This window comes from Hippopotamus amphibius, chromosome 5 (genome assembly GCF_030028045.1).
Source record: "Hippopotamus amphibius kiboko isolate mHipAmp2 chromosome 5, mHipAmp2.hap2, whole genome shotgun sequence".
NCBI lineage: Eukaryota > Metazoa > Chordata > Mammalia > Artiodactyla > Hippopotamidae > Hippopotamus > Hippopotamus amphibius.
Genome location: NC_080190.1, coordinates 155,704,696 through 155,719,789, shown reverse-complemented (window position 1 = coordinate 155,719,789; position 15,094 = coordinate 155,704,696). Strand labels below are relative to the sequence as shown.

The window sequence follows — 15,094 nt, the reverse complement described above, 5'->3', positions numbered from 1 at the left end:
AGCCAATAAATAAATAAATTAATTAAAAATAATAATATCATACAGAGTGAAGTAAGCCAGAAAGAGAAAAACAAATATTGTATGCTAACTCATATATACGGAATCTAAAAAAAAAAAAAAAAAAAGGTACTGATGAACCCAGTGACAGGGCAAGAATAAGGATGCAGATGCAGAGAATGGACTGGAGGACACGGGGTTGGGCGGGGCGAAGGGGAAGCTGGGACGAAGTGAGAGAGTAGCATAGACATAGATACACTATCAATTGTCAAATAGATAGCTAGTGGGAAGTTGCTGCATAACACAGGGAGATCAACTCGATGATGGGTGATGCCTTAGAGGGCCAGGACAGGGAGGGTGGGAGGGAGTCGAGGGAGGGAGGGGATATGGGGCTATATGTCTAAATACAGCTGATTCACTTTGGTGTACCTCAAAAACTGGCACAAGAGTGTAAAGCAATTATATTCCAATAAAGAGCTTTAAAAATAATAATAGTACTAAGTGATATGGGCCATAATCTCGTATACCTGGAATTGTTTCTTTTTTTTAAATTAGTCTATTCATTCAACCATGTAAGCATCCATCTATACACATCCATTTATCCACACAAGGTATCCATAGTTTGCCCATTCTGGAGGCTTATAAATTCTGGAGTGTGCTATCATAGAAGTATCTTCCCTGAAGCAGAAGCTGATATGTTTCTTAATCCACATGGAATACCACAAATTAAGAGAAGACAACTCCTCAATATCATGTAAACATTCTCAAAAGTCTCTTACCACAACTGAAAACACTAGAGCCCTCCACAGCTGTTATATTCCCTCTTTTCAAACATCTAATGCATAGTTCTCCAAAGCAAAGAAGAAACAAAAGTACTTTTAAAGATACTTCAAAGCTAAGTGTTAAACTAATTAGCACACATCTATGAAGATCTGAAAGCATCAGTGTTCCCCTATTGTGCACAAGGATTTCATTTCTATTGTCACCACAAAGAGAAATACCATGAAATAGCAAAGGGTCCCAAAGTACATCCCTCTACCACTCTTGGACTATTTCCTGGTGTATAAAGTAAGTGGGTTATACTAGAGCAGAGGAATTAGAACTGTGTTCCTCAAAGCTCCCTTTGGGACCATTGGAGGGTGGGAGCACTTTCTACTCCACGTTCCCTCTCCTGTTCAATCAGCATGGTTGTGTTTTAATTATATACATTTATTCGATATACTAGAAGATTTCATTTGTACTAACTGATTTCAGCTTAAAAAGACTTAGAGAATCACCAGGTCTTTCTAAAATTCCATATAGCTGGCTAATTCTACAGGTCTCTGAAAGCACAAGACAGTAAGAGTGAATCATAATTAACCTGATTATGCTGTTACACAGAAGAGAAGTGTAGATCTGAATATTTGGACTGACTTACAAGAAAAAAATTCCCTCCAGGCTAATTGGTTCTAATTATAGAATGACTCAAATTAGAGACTGTTGCTAATTAGTTGTGAATGTGTGGTGTTAAAAGAAAAGCTTGTGTACACTGCTCCTTTTTGCAGACAGTAACTGAAGGGAATGTAATTTCTTTGCCAATTTGAAGTCTCCTGGTCTGAAACTCCATGCTGTATGATGAAAAATCTATCTTAGAATTATTTGTTATTTAAATAACTATTAATGATCAAAGGGTTAACTTTACACTAGCAACAGCAAGAATCTAGTTTTAAAATGCCCAAATCTAACCCAAATGAGAGGCTCATGTCAATTTCCTGTGTACAATAATAACATATTTTAAATGGATTTGTATCTGCTTATATAAATGCGGTTCATTTACAGTTTTGATTGTCATTAACAAACCTTTTATGCCACAATATTTTTTTTAGATTTTTATTTCTTATTTTATTTTATTTATTTATTTTTTAATTTTTAAGCTCTTTATTGGAATAGAACTGCTTTACACTGTTGGGCCAGTTTCTGCTGTACATCAAAGTGAATCAGCTGTATTTATACATATATCCCCATATCCCCTCCCTCCTGCGACTCCTTCCCACCCTCCCTATCCCACCCCTCTAGGTCATCACCCATCATCGAGTTGATCTCCCTGTGTTATGCAGCAGCTTCCCACTAGCTATCTATTTTACATTTGGTGGTGTATATATGTTAATGCTACTCTCTCACTTTGTCCCAGCTTCCCCTTCGCCACCCCTCTTTATCCTCAAGTCCGTTCTCTACATTTGCATCTTTATTCTTGCCCTGTCACTGGGTTCATCAGTACCATTGTTTTAGATTCCATATATATGCATTAGCATGTGGTATTTGTTTTTCTCTTTCTGGCTTACTTCACTCTTCATGACAGACTCTAGGTCCATCCCCCTCACTACACATAACTCAATTTCATTCCTTTTTAGGGCTGAGTAATATTCCATCATATATATGTGCTACATCTTCTTTACCCACTCATCTGTTGATGGGCATTTAGGTTGCTTCCATGTCCTGGCTACTGTAAATAGTGCTGCAGTGAACACTGTGCCACAATATTTTATTTGAATTTTAAAATATGAATATTTTACTATTTGAATTTAAAAATCCATTTAGAAAACAAACTAGTCTAATTCCTGGAGCATTCTCCTTATAATATAGCAGAAGCATACTATGAGAGCGTTGAACATTCCTATTGTAATTCATTTGGAGAAGCCTTTATCTATTTTTTTATCCATTAATCAATCTGTCATTCATCCATCCCTCCCTCCATCTGTCCCTTCACCAAAGTTTTCCCCTGGAAAATAGATAATTATATTTTAAGAGGATTTTTTTTCTTTAAAAATAATACAGATTGACTTATTTTTCCACTTACTGGTGCAGAGTTTCCATTTGGTCCTCTTGATCTAACCATTCTCCCTAGGACTTCGACACCATCTGATGTGATATTAGATGATGCATTTATTGCTTTCTCACCCACTTGCTTGCAGTCAATAACCACTTTGGCCAAAGTCTTGCTGACAATAATGTGTAGCTGGAAAAGTAAAGATGTTTTAGAAGTTAAGAAGCAGGAGAAAATATCAACCAAATTTACATAATTGCATGACTCATCACCAAAAAAGTATGCAAGAGAAGAGAAGGAATTCTGTCACTATGCATTTTGCTTAAGGAGAAGCATTCTACTTTTACCACTTTCATGACTGTCCCACATTCAGGTACCATCTCTATGTTTTGTTTTTTATTAAACACTAATGAAATCTCACATGCTTTTCATTTCTCCTGTAATATTTCTTGACTACTTTGTGACTGACTCTGCCTAACCAAGAAAAGAATCATGTCTAGAGGAAGTTGCTAAATAAATGACAATAATTCCAAAGAAATGCTAATAAGACTCTTTTGAACCATGAACTAATAAATCATCTGCATCTCATGTGTTTTTAAGAAACCTTGTACTTCTGGTTGTACAGTCCTATTAAACCAGAAAAAAAAAAGATTTTTGTGCAACTTTTCTTATGCAAGAAGAGTCAGAATTTTGTTATGCAATTGTTCTTATATGGTTACGGTATTCAAAACCCCGGAAAGTAGCAAAGTTGTGTAGATTAGATAAAATCTGACCACACTCTACATCAGGAGACAGAAGCCAAGATGAAGACTGCTTTGCATCCCATCCCTCCCTCTGACAGGACAAGAAAGGCATGGTTAAGAGGCAAGGCTTTTTGCAGTACCACTTAGTAAAAGCCCTGCTCTCAACCACTCTTGGTGTTGCATTACGTAACACCGCACCAATCAGTGGGATTATTCACTAAACACAAAGGAAACAGTATAGTTTGGAAGGAAGTATGTCTACTCCAGTGATCACCAAAACGAAGTGTTTCAGAAATGTGAAATGTGAAGGAACAGAGTTCTATCACAAGGGCCAGGTTAAAATAAGAACAACTAAGGTCAGGTTTTATCCGCTTCCTCAGGGTAACTTATATGATGGCAGTGATGGGTTGTCTGTAAATCTATAAAAGTCTCAGTAAGTCTCAGTGCAATCTGTCTTCATATTACAACATAATTTGGCTGCTGGTATTTATCTATATTGGTGGCCAGGTAGACCAGCAATCCTTCCTACATCACACATAATGTAGCAAATTAACAACTATCTGCTTAATAATACAGTACCCTCTACTACATGGTTCTTCAAAGTAGGAACCTGGACCACTTCTATGGTAGGGGACCAAAATTTGCCATCCCAAAATATCTCTTTGGTATGTGGGTTATTTCAAGATGAAAGCAATCAAAGCCCAAAAGACTCAGAAAGCAACTTTGACCTTCCTTTTAACTGCATAAAAGAATTTAGACAGAGGGCCTATTCCCAGAACAGAGCTGTCACCAGAGATATCTGCAAAGAATATGGGCTAGGTGTGGTGGGGGAAAATCTGCATCCCATTGTCACTGCAAGACCCAGCAAATACTTATTTACCAAACATTTGCTTTTCCATCTCCATGTGCATTGCCTTCCTTTCCTCTGAGGTCTCAAACCACTACCCATAAAATCCTCTTTTGTCTTTAGCTTAAGATGCTATTTAAGTTGACGGTTTGGGCTATTTTGGTGACTTTCTCAGTTTTCCTGTGTCTCTCCCATGTATATATGTTATTAAACTTTTGTTTGATGACTTCCCTGGTGGCACAGTGGTTAAGAATCTGCCTGCCACGTCAAGGAAGGGAGGGAATATGGGGATATGTGTATAAAAACAGTTGATTGAACCTGGTGTACCCCCCAAAAAAAAAAAAAAAAAGAATCTGCCTGCCAATGTAGGAGACACAGGTTCAATCCCTGCGCCGGGAAGATCCCACATGCCGTGGAGCAACCAAGCCCGTGTGCCACAACTACTGAGCCTGAGCTCTAGAGCCCGTACACTGCAACCTGCACCTACAGCCCCCACTTGCCACAACTAGAGAAAGCCTGAGCACAGCAACGGAGACCCAACGCAGCCTAAAAAAAAAAAAAAAGACTCAAGATTTAAAAAAACAAAAAACAAAAAACTTTTGTTTGAGTTTTCACCATTAATCAATCTCATGTCAATTTAATTCTTAGACTAGCCAGAAGAACCTAGAAGTGTAAAGGAAAATGTTTTCCTTGGAACACAATCAATACCTCTTGGGATATGGGATAAAAATGTAGGGTTCCACCCCAGAACTACCAAATCAGAATCTCTGGGCACTGTTAACAAGCTTCACAGGTAATTCTTAATTCAGTTGAAAAATGAGATCCAAAGCTGCGTGGATTTTTTCTTCATATCTTCTGTTGCTTGGCACACAGCAAACAGCATAAAAATATATGTATAAAAGGCATTACTCACCTTGTGAAAGCTTCCATAGAAAATTTTCCTAATTTCGGGTCCTTCAAAAGTAACTGTTTGAAAATCCCCAGTATAGTCATAGTTGAAATATGTTAGGGTTTTCCCACCATCTAACCAAACAAAGGAAAACAAAAACATTTTAGAAAGTATTAAAATGGGTAATTTTTTAAAAAGTCAACTCAAAATAATGTAACCTTTGTTCTGAGGCTATGTTTAGGACAAAGTGATGAGTGGGTAAGGAGATGACCTACAGTCCTTGGGTTGCCCCAGCCTTTCAATTGGCCAGATTAACTGACTTAACCATGTAGTGATGACCACAAGGCAAGGACCCCAACACAAGCTCTTCCCCTGCACCTCCCTGCCTAGTCCCTCATCCCCATCGCCCTTTTGGGAGATGCCTGTCTGAAGTTGGAAGTAGAAGCAGGCAAAAAGAAGGAATGAAGTTAATCAAACTGTTGCCAGAGCTGCTCCAGATCTTTGCTTAAAACCCAACAACCTTCCAACCTCTACCTATGGCAGGAATGTCCTTGCTCAAAACCTGCCAACCTCCCACCTTTAGCAGGAGTGAACATAAATTTTTGGTCCAGAGATAAGAAAGGAAGCTACAAAAACAGACAAGCAAGCAAACAAAACAACAATAACAAAAAAACCCCAAAAGCAATAAAAAAAACAGATGGACCCAGCTGGGACCAGATGGTGATAAGTCTGACCTCCAATAGACTTTGAGTTTCATTATACATTGATTTTATTACATTAGCATATTAAATCACACACCTACTTATTAAGGACCAAAAAAAAAAAAAAAAATGATAAAAAGGGGGTGGGACCCCACTCTGTTGGGAAAAGCCCTGCCCCTTCCCTGGTAGACTAATGCATATGCCTCCCCACCAGTAGCCTCACTCCTCCTCTCTTTGTCTTTACTCTTTAAAATTAAATCTCTCTCCCCAGGTGGGTGAGAAGTTGATCTGTGAACTTTGTTCCCTCTTCTTCTTTCTTTGGTCACTGAATAAAGCTTGTGATGTGTAAATCTCAGCTTCGGTTTTGCTAGTCACCTACTTAAATCCCCAACAGAAAAAGAACCCTCCCCCACGAAGGCAGAGAGCCTGGACCAGGCTAGGGCCTGAGCAGGGTAACAAAATTAATTGTGCTAATTCGGTAACAAAATCTTAAGAAATAAAAACCAGACTCTTTGCCTTATTTAAGCACTGAAGCAACCAATTTTCCCAGGACATGTAACTTATACTGCCCCAAAATAGTGATATTTCAATGTCTTTTATTATGAACAAACAAATAAGCAAAACTTTCCTACTCTCAAGTACTTCATGTTACAAGGAATATTTTATTACAAAAAGAAAGGGATATTTTTCTCACTAATTCATTCCCAGGGTACAATTAAATTTTTCACTCTGCTTTCAAAAGGAGCAAGTAATTATTAATCATTTCAAGAAATTGTTTTGTTTTCAAGTCCTGGTTGTATACAGAGTTAGCAACTTACACCTTTTTAATCTACAGCTTTCCCTTAGTTTCAATATCAATGCAAAAATGCTTTCACAATGTTTAGTTTTTGATTTATTTCCATGTACTGAAAAGTCAAAACACTAGTTGGAAATAATATAACAGGGAAAAACAACATATGACTACATGTTGGATCTGTTTCTTTCACTTTAACCTTTGCTTCCTGTTGCTTTTGTTCACTAAAAGGATACCGTCTATACATGATGGCCTGCCTCCGGGAACACTGCCCCTCTGCCTGAATGTTAAACCCAAAGTGCCTTTGTTCAGGGAAATATCCTGACCCTGTCCACCTATGAATGGCCGCAAGAAAGAAGAAATTAACACGTCTCCTCCCTGAGGCTGGCCATTCCAGGAGATATTTGCAAGACTTGAGGTCTTTTTACTTTACTTCCACCTCCTCCCCTTCTCTGTTCTATAAAAGAAACTGGCATCTTTTTGAGACACTGATCTGCCATCTTCTCCATCTGCTGGCTTTCCAAATAAAGTCACTATTCCTTGCCTCAACACTTCGTCTTCCGATTCACTGGTCTGTCATGCAGTGAGCAGAGCGAACTTGCACTTGGTAACAACAAGCCTAAGATATTTTCGTTATCCAATGTTTGAGTTAGTATACAAAAATAGCCACCAAATTTTGGTTCCCAGCTTGACTGGAACCCTAAACTAAAAATATACTTAGAAAACTCAGGGACATTAACCCAAAACTTGATAATTCTCTTAAGTAATCATCACTTATGACACCCAAGGGCAAAGGTTAAGACAATTCCTTCATTGTCTCCTCCTCAACTTTCCAACCTCCAAACAATGGAATTTCTCATTCTTCACAATTATTCTCTTTTCTTTCTACACTCACTAGATGACTCTCTAGATGATCTCACCCAGTATCAGGGCTTATATATCACACATATACAACTTTCAATTTTATATCTCCACCCCAGAATTCTTCCCCAAATATGCTGCTGCCAGTCTGACTTTTTTCTGGGATATGAAAGAGGCACTGCAATATTGTGACTTAGAAAGAAATACATATTTGTTATTCAGATGACCAAAATATATTTCTCATATATACTTGGCTTTTGTGTATGGTTCCTGCCTCACAGCTCCTAACACTCTTGGAATTTCCTGTGGTAAGAGCAATAAATGTGCCTTTTGTTATGTTAATAAGGTGGATTTTGGAAAGCCCTTAGGTAACCTGTGGATGCGGGCTGGTCGCCAGGAGAACCAATCATGTGATGAGAGGGTTGGAACTTTCAGTACCCACCTCCCACCCTCAGCTTCTAGGGAGGGGAGAAGGGTTGTAGATTGATTGACTTAATTAAGCATTCCTATGTAATGAAGCCTCCACGAAAACCCAAAAGGATGAGGTTGAGAGAGCTCCTGAGTTGGTGAACACACGGAGGTGCTGGGAGAGTGGTGCAGGTGCAGAGGGCATGGACGCTCCCCATCTCTTCCCCATGCCTTGCTCCAGGCATCTCTTCCATCTGGCTGTTCCTGAGATCTATCCTATTATAATAAACTGGTGATCCAGAAAGTCAAATGCTTCTCTGAGTTCTGTGAGCCACGCTGGCAAATTCATCGAACCTGAGGAAGAATTTGTGGGAGCTTTTGATGTATAGACTGTGAGTCAGAAGTACAGGTAACAACCTGCACTTGCAGTTGACATCCTGACTTGGAGGGGGTTGCTGGAATCTCCAGTTCATAGCCAGGAACAGCCTGAGCTTGCCACTGGTGGCTGAAACGGAGGGCGGACGGAGGGCAGTCTTATAGGAATGAGCCCTTAGCCTGTGGAATCTGATGCTACCTCTGGGTAAATAGTGTCAGACTGGAGTTGAGTTCTCAGATACTCTGCTGGTGTCCAAGAATTTCTTGGTGTTGTGTGAGAAGCCTCCCCTTCACCCCCCGTGCCCCAACACGCATGTTGGAATCCATAGAACCCAAAAGAGGCATCTTACACTTATCACATCCATATAGGAAAAGCGACTTCTGATCCCACCCCTCCCACTGATTCCTCCCCACATCAGTTTTGGTCCTCCTGCAGTCTCCCCACCTCAGGAATTGTCTCTCCACCTCGCTTACTACTGAATCCCAGAGCCTGGCTCACTACTGAATCCCAGAGCCTGGTGCTGGCACATCGTAGGAACTCAGTGAATATTTGTTGGAAGAAAGTGGATACATGAATGAATGAACTATTATTTAGTTCAATATTAGCATCTACAAAATGGCTTAAAATAAGTAAGTTACTCTACAATACACACACGACAGGCAAGATGACATGACATATGCATTACTCATATGTGTGTGCAAATGTTTTATAAATAAATACACTTACTATCTAAAATGACTCCCACCAATGGATCAGAATTTTTATTTAAAATCTCCCAAACAGCAAATGGCTCCTCTGGGGTATCAGGAAGAATCCGGAAGAGAAAACTGATTGTATAGTCAGAGGGCAATCCTTCTGGATGTAAATATCTGAAAATGGCAACAAAAGAGTCTATTTTATTGTATCCCTCGTCAAGAAGTTATTTATATGACTATAAAAGCAAATACACTTTCATTATACAAGATGTGAAAAAACAGAAAAGAAGAAAATAACAGATCACCATGAGCCCCATTCAGAAATGATCACTCTTTTGGTGGCCTGCATTTCCCTACAGTCTTTAAAGAATGTCTGTAAGTATTTGTCCAATTTAGATAATTTTGCCCCTTTCTTTTCTTAGCACTATTTTTACTACACACTTCACATTCCCTTAAATATTTTTAAGAGCATGATATTTACTAGCTGCACAACCTTCTCTTGTTCAGCTATTCCATAATTTATCTGACTGGTCACTTCTTATTAAACATTTAAGTAGTTTCAAGTTTTAGTATTATAAACAATGTTTATCTACACTCCTTTCAGAAAACTTAAGACGTCACTTTCCACCACATGTTGTAGTTAGTTGCACGCCTGTCTGTGCTGTGTGCTGTGATGCAACATCTGGATCCACCTTTAAGAATTAAGAATCTCCCACTCCTGCTTCTGGGAGTGATGTGTACAGACAGCTCTCAGAGACCAGCTCTCTCAGGAGTCACCTCGACAGATGAGCGAGGCCTCCCCCGAGGTCATGCCAACATTTTCATGGTGCCTCTTTTCAATGACTGGTCTTTGAGAGAATATAAGAATCAGAGCCTCTCATTCCGAAGGAGATAGCTCCATTCTAAGAACTCTCGTGTGGGGGTCAGCTGAGGCTTTTACTGAGACTGCTTCATAGCTTGACTTCTCTTCTTTGCCCTATCCTACTTCCTTCTGTTCCCTTCCAGAAGAGCATAGCCTCATCAACTTCCTGCACAGTAATCTCCATCTTTGGATCTGCTTCCTGGGGAACCCAACCTGCTACACCATCTCACGTCTCTAACGATCAACTGGATCACTTACATACTTTAAAATTTTTCCCTCAAGCAACAAATATAGTCTTTTAGATATGCAACCTTTTAATAATATTTACTAATTAAATTGACAAATTGGTGAATAGGTGGGAATTTAGCATAAATTTAAAAGTGAAAGTTTGATTTGCATACATCAAATATCTATGTATTCATTCATTCATTCATTCAATACTTGTTGAGAGCCTATTATGTACCAGATATGGTAACAGGCATTTAAGATATATCAGTGAGTCAAACTGGCAAGGAAATCTCTGTAGGAGCACTTAAATTTGAGCAGGATAAATTATACAGTATATTAGAAGGTAAGAACAGCCATCAAAAACAACAAAAAGAGCCACATAATGGGGACTGGGAATGCTAGAATGTATTATTTTGCAATTTTAATTAAAGTCATCAGCATTGGCTTCACTTAGAAGGTTCATTGAGAAGACTGCGTTTGAGCAAAGGTTCACTGCGAAAACCTTCATTTGAAGAAAAACTCACAGGAAATGAAGACATCCAGCCAGTGCAAAGATACTAAAGTGGCGTGTGCCTGGTATATTTTGAGAACAGACTAAAAGAGACAAGAGGTTAAGTCAAAGAGGTAATAGCCACCCAGATAATGTAGAGCCTTTTGGCCATTCAAGAGCTTCGACTTTTATTCCAAGCGAGATGAGGACTCACTGGTAGATTCTGGAGGGACATGATCTGATTTATACATTAAAAAAAAAATCATTCTGACTGCTGCTTGGGGAACAGACTCTAAGAAGGCAAGGGTTGCAGCAGGAAGACCAGTGAGGAGGCTACTGCAATAATGTAGGGTGTAGAAATAATGTAGAAATGATGGTGGCTTATATCAGGGTGATGACAACGGAGGAGGTGAGAAGGAATAGACAATGAGATTCCTTGGTAGATTGATGTGAGGCCTAAGAGAAAGAGAGGAGTCCAGCTTCTTTGCCTAAGAACTCATTAGATGTGGTTGTCATTCAGATGAAAAAGGTCAGAGGTGAAGCTGGAGGGAGGAGCAGGGATGCGGTACTGAACCTATGAAGTGTGAAATACCTACGAGACATCCAAGTAGAGATGTCTAGTAAGCAATTGAACATGTAGGTCTAAATTTTGGGAAGTGGGGACTTCTGTGGTGGTCCAGTGGTTAAGACTCTGGGCTTCCACCGTAGGCGATGCGGGTTCAATCCCTAGTAAGGGAACTAAGATCCTGCATGCCACGCAGCGCAACCAAAAATAAAACAAAAACAAAACAAACAAAAAACTGGGGGGAAATAGATCTAGACTGGAAATACAAATTTAGGAGTCCTTGGCATATAGATGGGGTTGAACACTATGATACTGCAAACATCACTAGGAAGTAGGGGACAGACGGAGAAAGCAAGGAGGTCTTGAGCAAGTCCTGGTCCCTCCAACATAAAGAGGTGGAGGAGAAAGAGGAGCCGGCACTGGAAAGGAACAGCCTGTACTGTAGACAGAAGCTCAAGACAAGTGTGTGTCCCAGAAGCCCCAGGAGGAGCATGTGATCAGCTGTATCAAATGCTGGTGACAGGGTGAATGAGATAAGGGCTGGGAACCAGTGATTGGATTTATTTAGCAAGGTGGAGGGCAAGGGCACTGCCAACTGGATGAACAATTTCAGTGGAGTGGTAGAAGATTTTTCCCTCTGGCAATTCTCACTTTTGGCTAGGCTTCCAGCCATGATTCTCAAACATTCATTTTAATATTCATTGCTAGACAGTATAAAAGAACCTGCCGAAAGGTAACATCAGATATTGTCTTTATCTAAAACCACATATATGCAATAAAATTTTTAAAAATAGTAAAAAAAAAAATAATAAAAAAAACTGCATATAGTACTGTAACAGGCTCAAATTCAACAAACAATATTTTGGAAAAAGGTAGAAAAGCAAGTTGTTTATAAATTGGACAGATGAATTTAATACTCAAATGTAATCTCCTCCACTTTTTCATGCATATGTACACACCACATGAAAATGTTTCACATTAAAATTCTGAAGGTATTTTGAGACAAAAGCAAATGATGATTTGGAATGTAAAGTAGCAGATCACATCTTGAAAGATGACCCCTTAAACCAGGAATTCCTACTTTGTAATCTCAAGTACCTCTGGAGTTTGCAGAATTGCTGAAAATGGCACCAGGAATCCCTATGTGCATCATAGACGTAGAATGACTAGATAATGTGATTTTTACATCAACCATATGGAGCTGCTGTTGTGACTTCTCAAAGATAAAAACCATCTGAATTCATGGCTCTAGCGTAAAACGGTTCAGGGCGTGGGTTTTGGGGCCTGATTGCCAGGTGCAGATCCCAGCATGGTCCTCAACACACATGTGATCTCACACAAGTCATTTAGCTTCTTTGTGCTTTAGTTTCATTATTTGTAAAACTGAGATAATAAATGACTCTACTTCAGGCTTCTCTGGTGGCGGAGTGGGTAAAAATCTGCCTGCCAATGCAGGGGACACGGGTTTGATCCCTGGTCCGGGAAGATCCCACATGCCATGGAGCAACTAAGCCTGTGTGCCACAACTACTGAGCCTGTGCTCTAGAGCCCACAAGCCACAACTACTGAGCCCAGGTGCCACAACTACTGAAGCCCGGATGCCTAGAGCCTGTGCTCTGCAACAAGAGAAGCCACTGCAATGAGAAGCCCTAGCACCCCAACAAAGAGTAGCCCCCCGCTCACTGCAACTAAAGAAAGCCCACATGCAGCAATGAAGACCCAACACAGCCAATAAATTAAAATAAAATAAAATAAATAAATGACTCTACTGCACAGAGTTGTTGGGAGGTTTGAGTGAGTTACTATACATAAGCATTTAGAACAATGCTTGGTATATGGTAGTTCTGAGAAAAATATAAAGAGTTAATAAAAACTTTTCTCAGATCAACAGATATGAAAGTTCAACCAGTATTATGTGAGTCTAATGTTTTCAAAGAAATCGAAACATCAACTGCTCTATCCATCATGGAAAATCCCGCTGGGAATTACTACAGCATATTTCAAGTTGATACCATTTTCATACTGAAATATAATAAACCATTATTGACTTTAGTATCTTGCAATGGAAACATACTTGGTTGGCTGGGAAACCAGGGCATCTTTATGAAGTTGATAACAAGGATACAAATTGAAGGTACCAGGCTCCATAGAAACCCCTTCCACTGATGAAAACTCCTTTTCAACCAAACCAAACATTTCCATCATCTTAAATCCTAAAAAAAACCAAACAAAAAAACCAAACCAAAAAAAAACAAAAAAACAGGACAGAGAAAAAAGAATAAACAAGCACTTTAGGATTTTAAATTTCAAAATTAGTCTATTAAGGATGAAAAAAATCTGGACCTCAAATGGGAGTTATATAATACATTTGTATTTGGAAAATTTGTGGTACTGCATACCTGCAAGATCAATGCCATCCTTATGCACCAGTGGGCAGGCTGGAAGACAAAACAAACAAGATAAAACCCTAATTTAGATATTTTCCAAACATATTCTTTCCTTGTCCTGAGAACAGGAAGCTAAAATAATCTTTACGGAAGTCAGTTGTGGAGGGAATCCAAACCAGATGTGGCTACGGCTTTCAGTGGATTCCTGAAGACTGAAACGCTCTCACTTCTCCTTTTAAAACCAAAGGGTCCCAGCTTCCTTCTCTTCTCCTGCGTCCATTAAAATCGACAGTGGTCACTTGAGAGCACGTGGTGAGAGAAGTCCCACTTCTAATGTGTTACCCCAATGAACAGCCTTAACACATTTTTGAAAACTGTCTGCTACAGCTGTTTAAGAGAGTTGCTTTTAAATACACACTCTCATCTTTTTAGAGAAAGTCTTTATCAACATAAAACCCTGAACTGAGGAGAGGTGGGATTAACTTCCCATAGGCTCAAAACCACAAAACTCAATATCTGCATAACAACTAGTTTTCCAAGTTCATTTTCTTTCTTTGCATCAGGATGGGACTCATTATTTAACCGGTATAAACATCTCAGCCTTTATGCAATGTAAGGGCAAATTCCAAAGAACTAACTTGCTGACGCGGTTTCGCAGACAAAAGTAATCAACTCATCTTCAATTTTCTTAAAGGCGTCGAAGTCATCCACAAAGAAGACATGTCGGGCGCTGGGCTTACTGCCAATGCTAACCAACTCCGAGTAATCTGCATCGGCCACACCGACTGCAAAAATGCTGTAGCCTGTGGTAAAAGGGGAACAGATTTCTGATGACTTTAAATTGCACCAAAAACAAATAATGCAATGTTAGTCATGTCCAAATATTTAAAATATGTTTATTTAGGAGGGCCAGTGGGGGTAGATAATTCATTCTTTAGAGTTCATCAGAATTCTGGAAGCACATAATTCACTATATGATAATTAACCCATCATCCCCTAAAGAAAGTTTCCATTTTAAAGAAGCTTAAGAGAGCCAGTGCTTCAGACAGGCTAGTTACCATTTGAGTAACATCTTTACGTTTGCATATTTTTAATAATGATTTTAGTATTTATGGGATAAAGTGCAATTGAAACAGAGAAACTATCTCGGTTTTTTTTTTTTTTTTTTCAGAAGAAGAAACTGAGACATTAATAGGCTTAGAAGCCTAAGATGGGTCACAGTTCAATGCTTGGCAAATACATAATAAATTAGACTTTGCCATGCATATCTTATACAATGTAATCTCCACATTTTGCCTTCTCCATTTTACAGATGAGGAGGCTGAGGGTGAGGAGTTTCTGTGATTAGGTTCTCTCCCTGGTCCTTTTTCATACTGTTGCACTTAATTTTCTTTCTTTCCTTTTTTTTTTTTTGGTTTTTGTTTTTGTTTTTTGGCTGTGCCGTGAGGC

At 39.2% G+C, this 15,094-nt stretch overlaps 1 protein-coding gene across 3 annotated transcripts in view; it reads right to left on the bottom strand.

Moving 5' to 3' along the window:
- Positions 1-15,094, bottom strand: part of COL14A1 (collagen type XIV alpha 1 chain) — a 220,584-nt gene that overhangs the window by 72,190 nt on the left and 133,300 nt on the right. For all 3 annotated transcript variants that reach the window (XM_057734080.1, XM_057734079.1, XM_057734081.1), the window contains exons 29-34: positions 14,284-14,448; positions 13,658-13,696; positions 13,333-13,471; positions 9,145-9,287; positions 5,304-5,413; positions 2,834-2,992 (exon numbers count right to left, since the gene is read on the bottom strand). In XM_057734080.1, the coding sequence (XP_057590063.1) occupies positions 2,834-2,992; positions 5,304-5,413; positions 9,145-9,287; positions 13,333-13,471; positions 13,658-13,696; positions 14,284-14,448 (755 nt within the window). The remainder of the gene's footprint in view (positions 1-2,833; positions 2,993-5,303; positions 5,414-9,144; positions 9,288-13,332; positions 13,472-13,657; positions 13,697-14,283; positions 14,449-15,094) is intronic.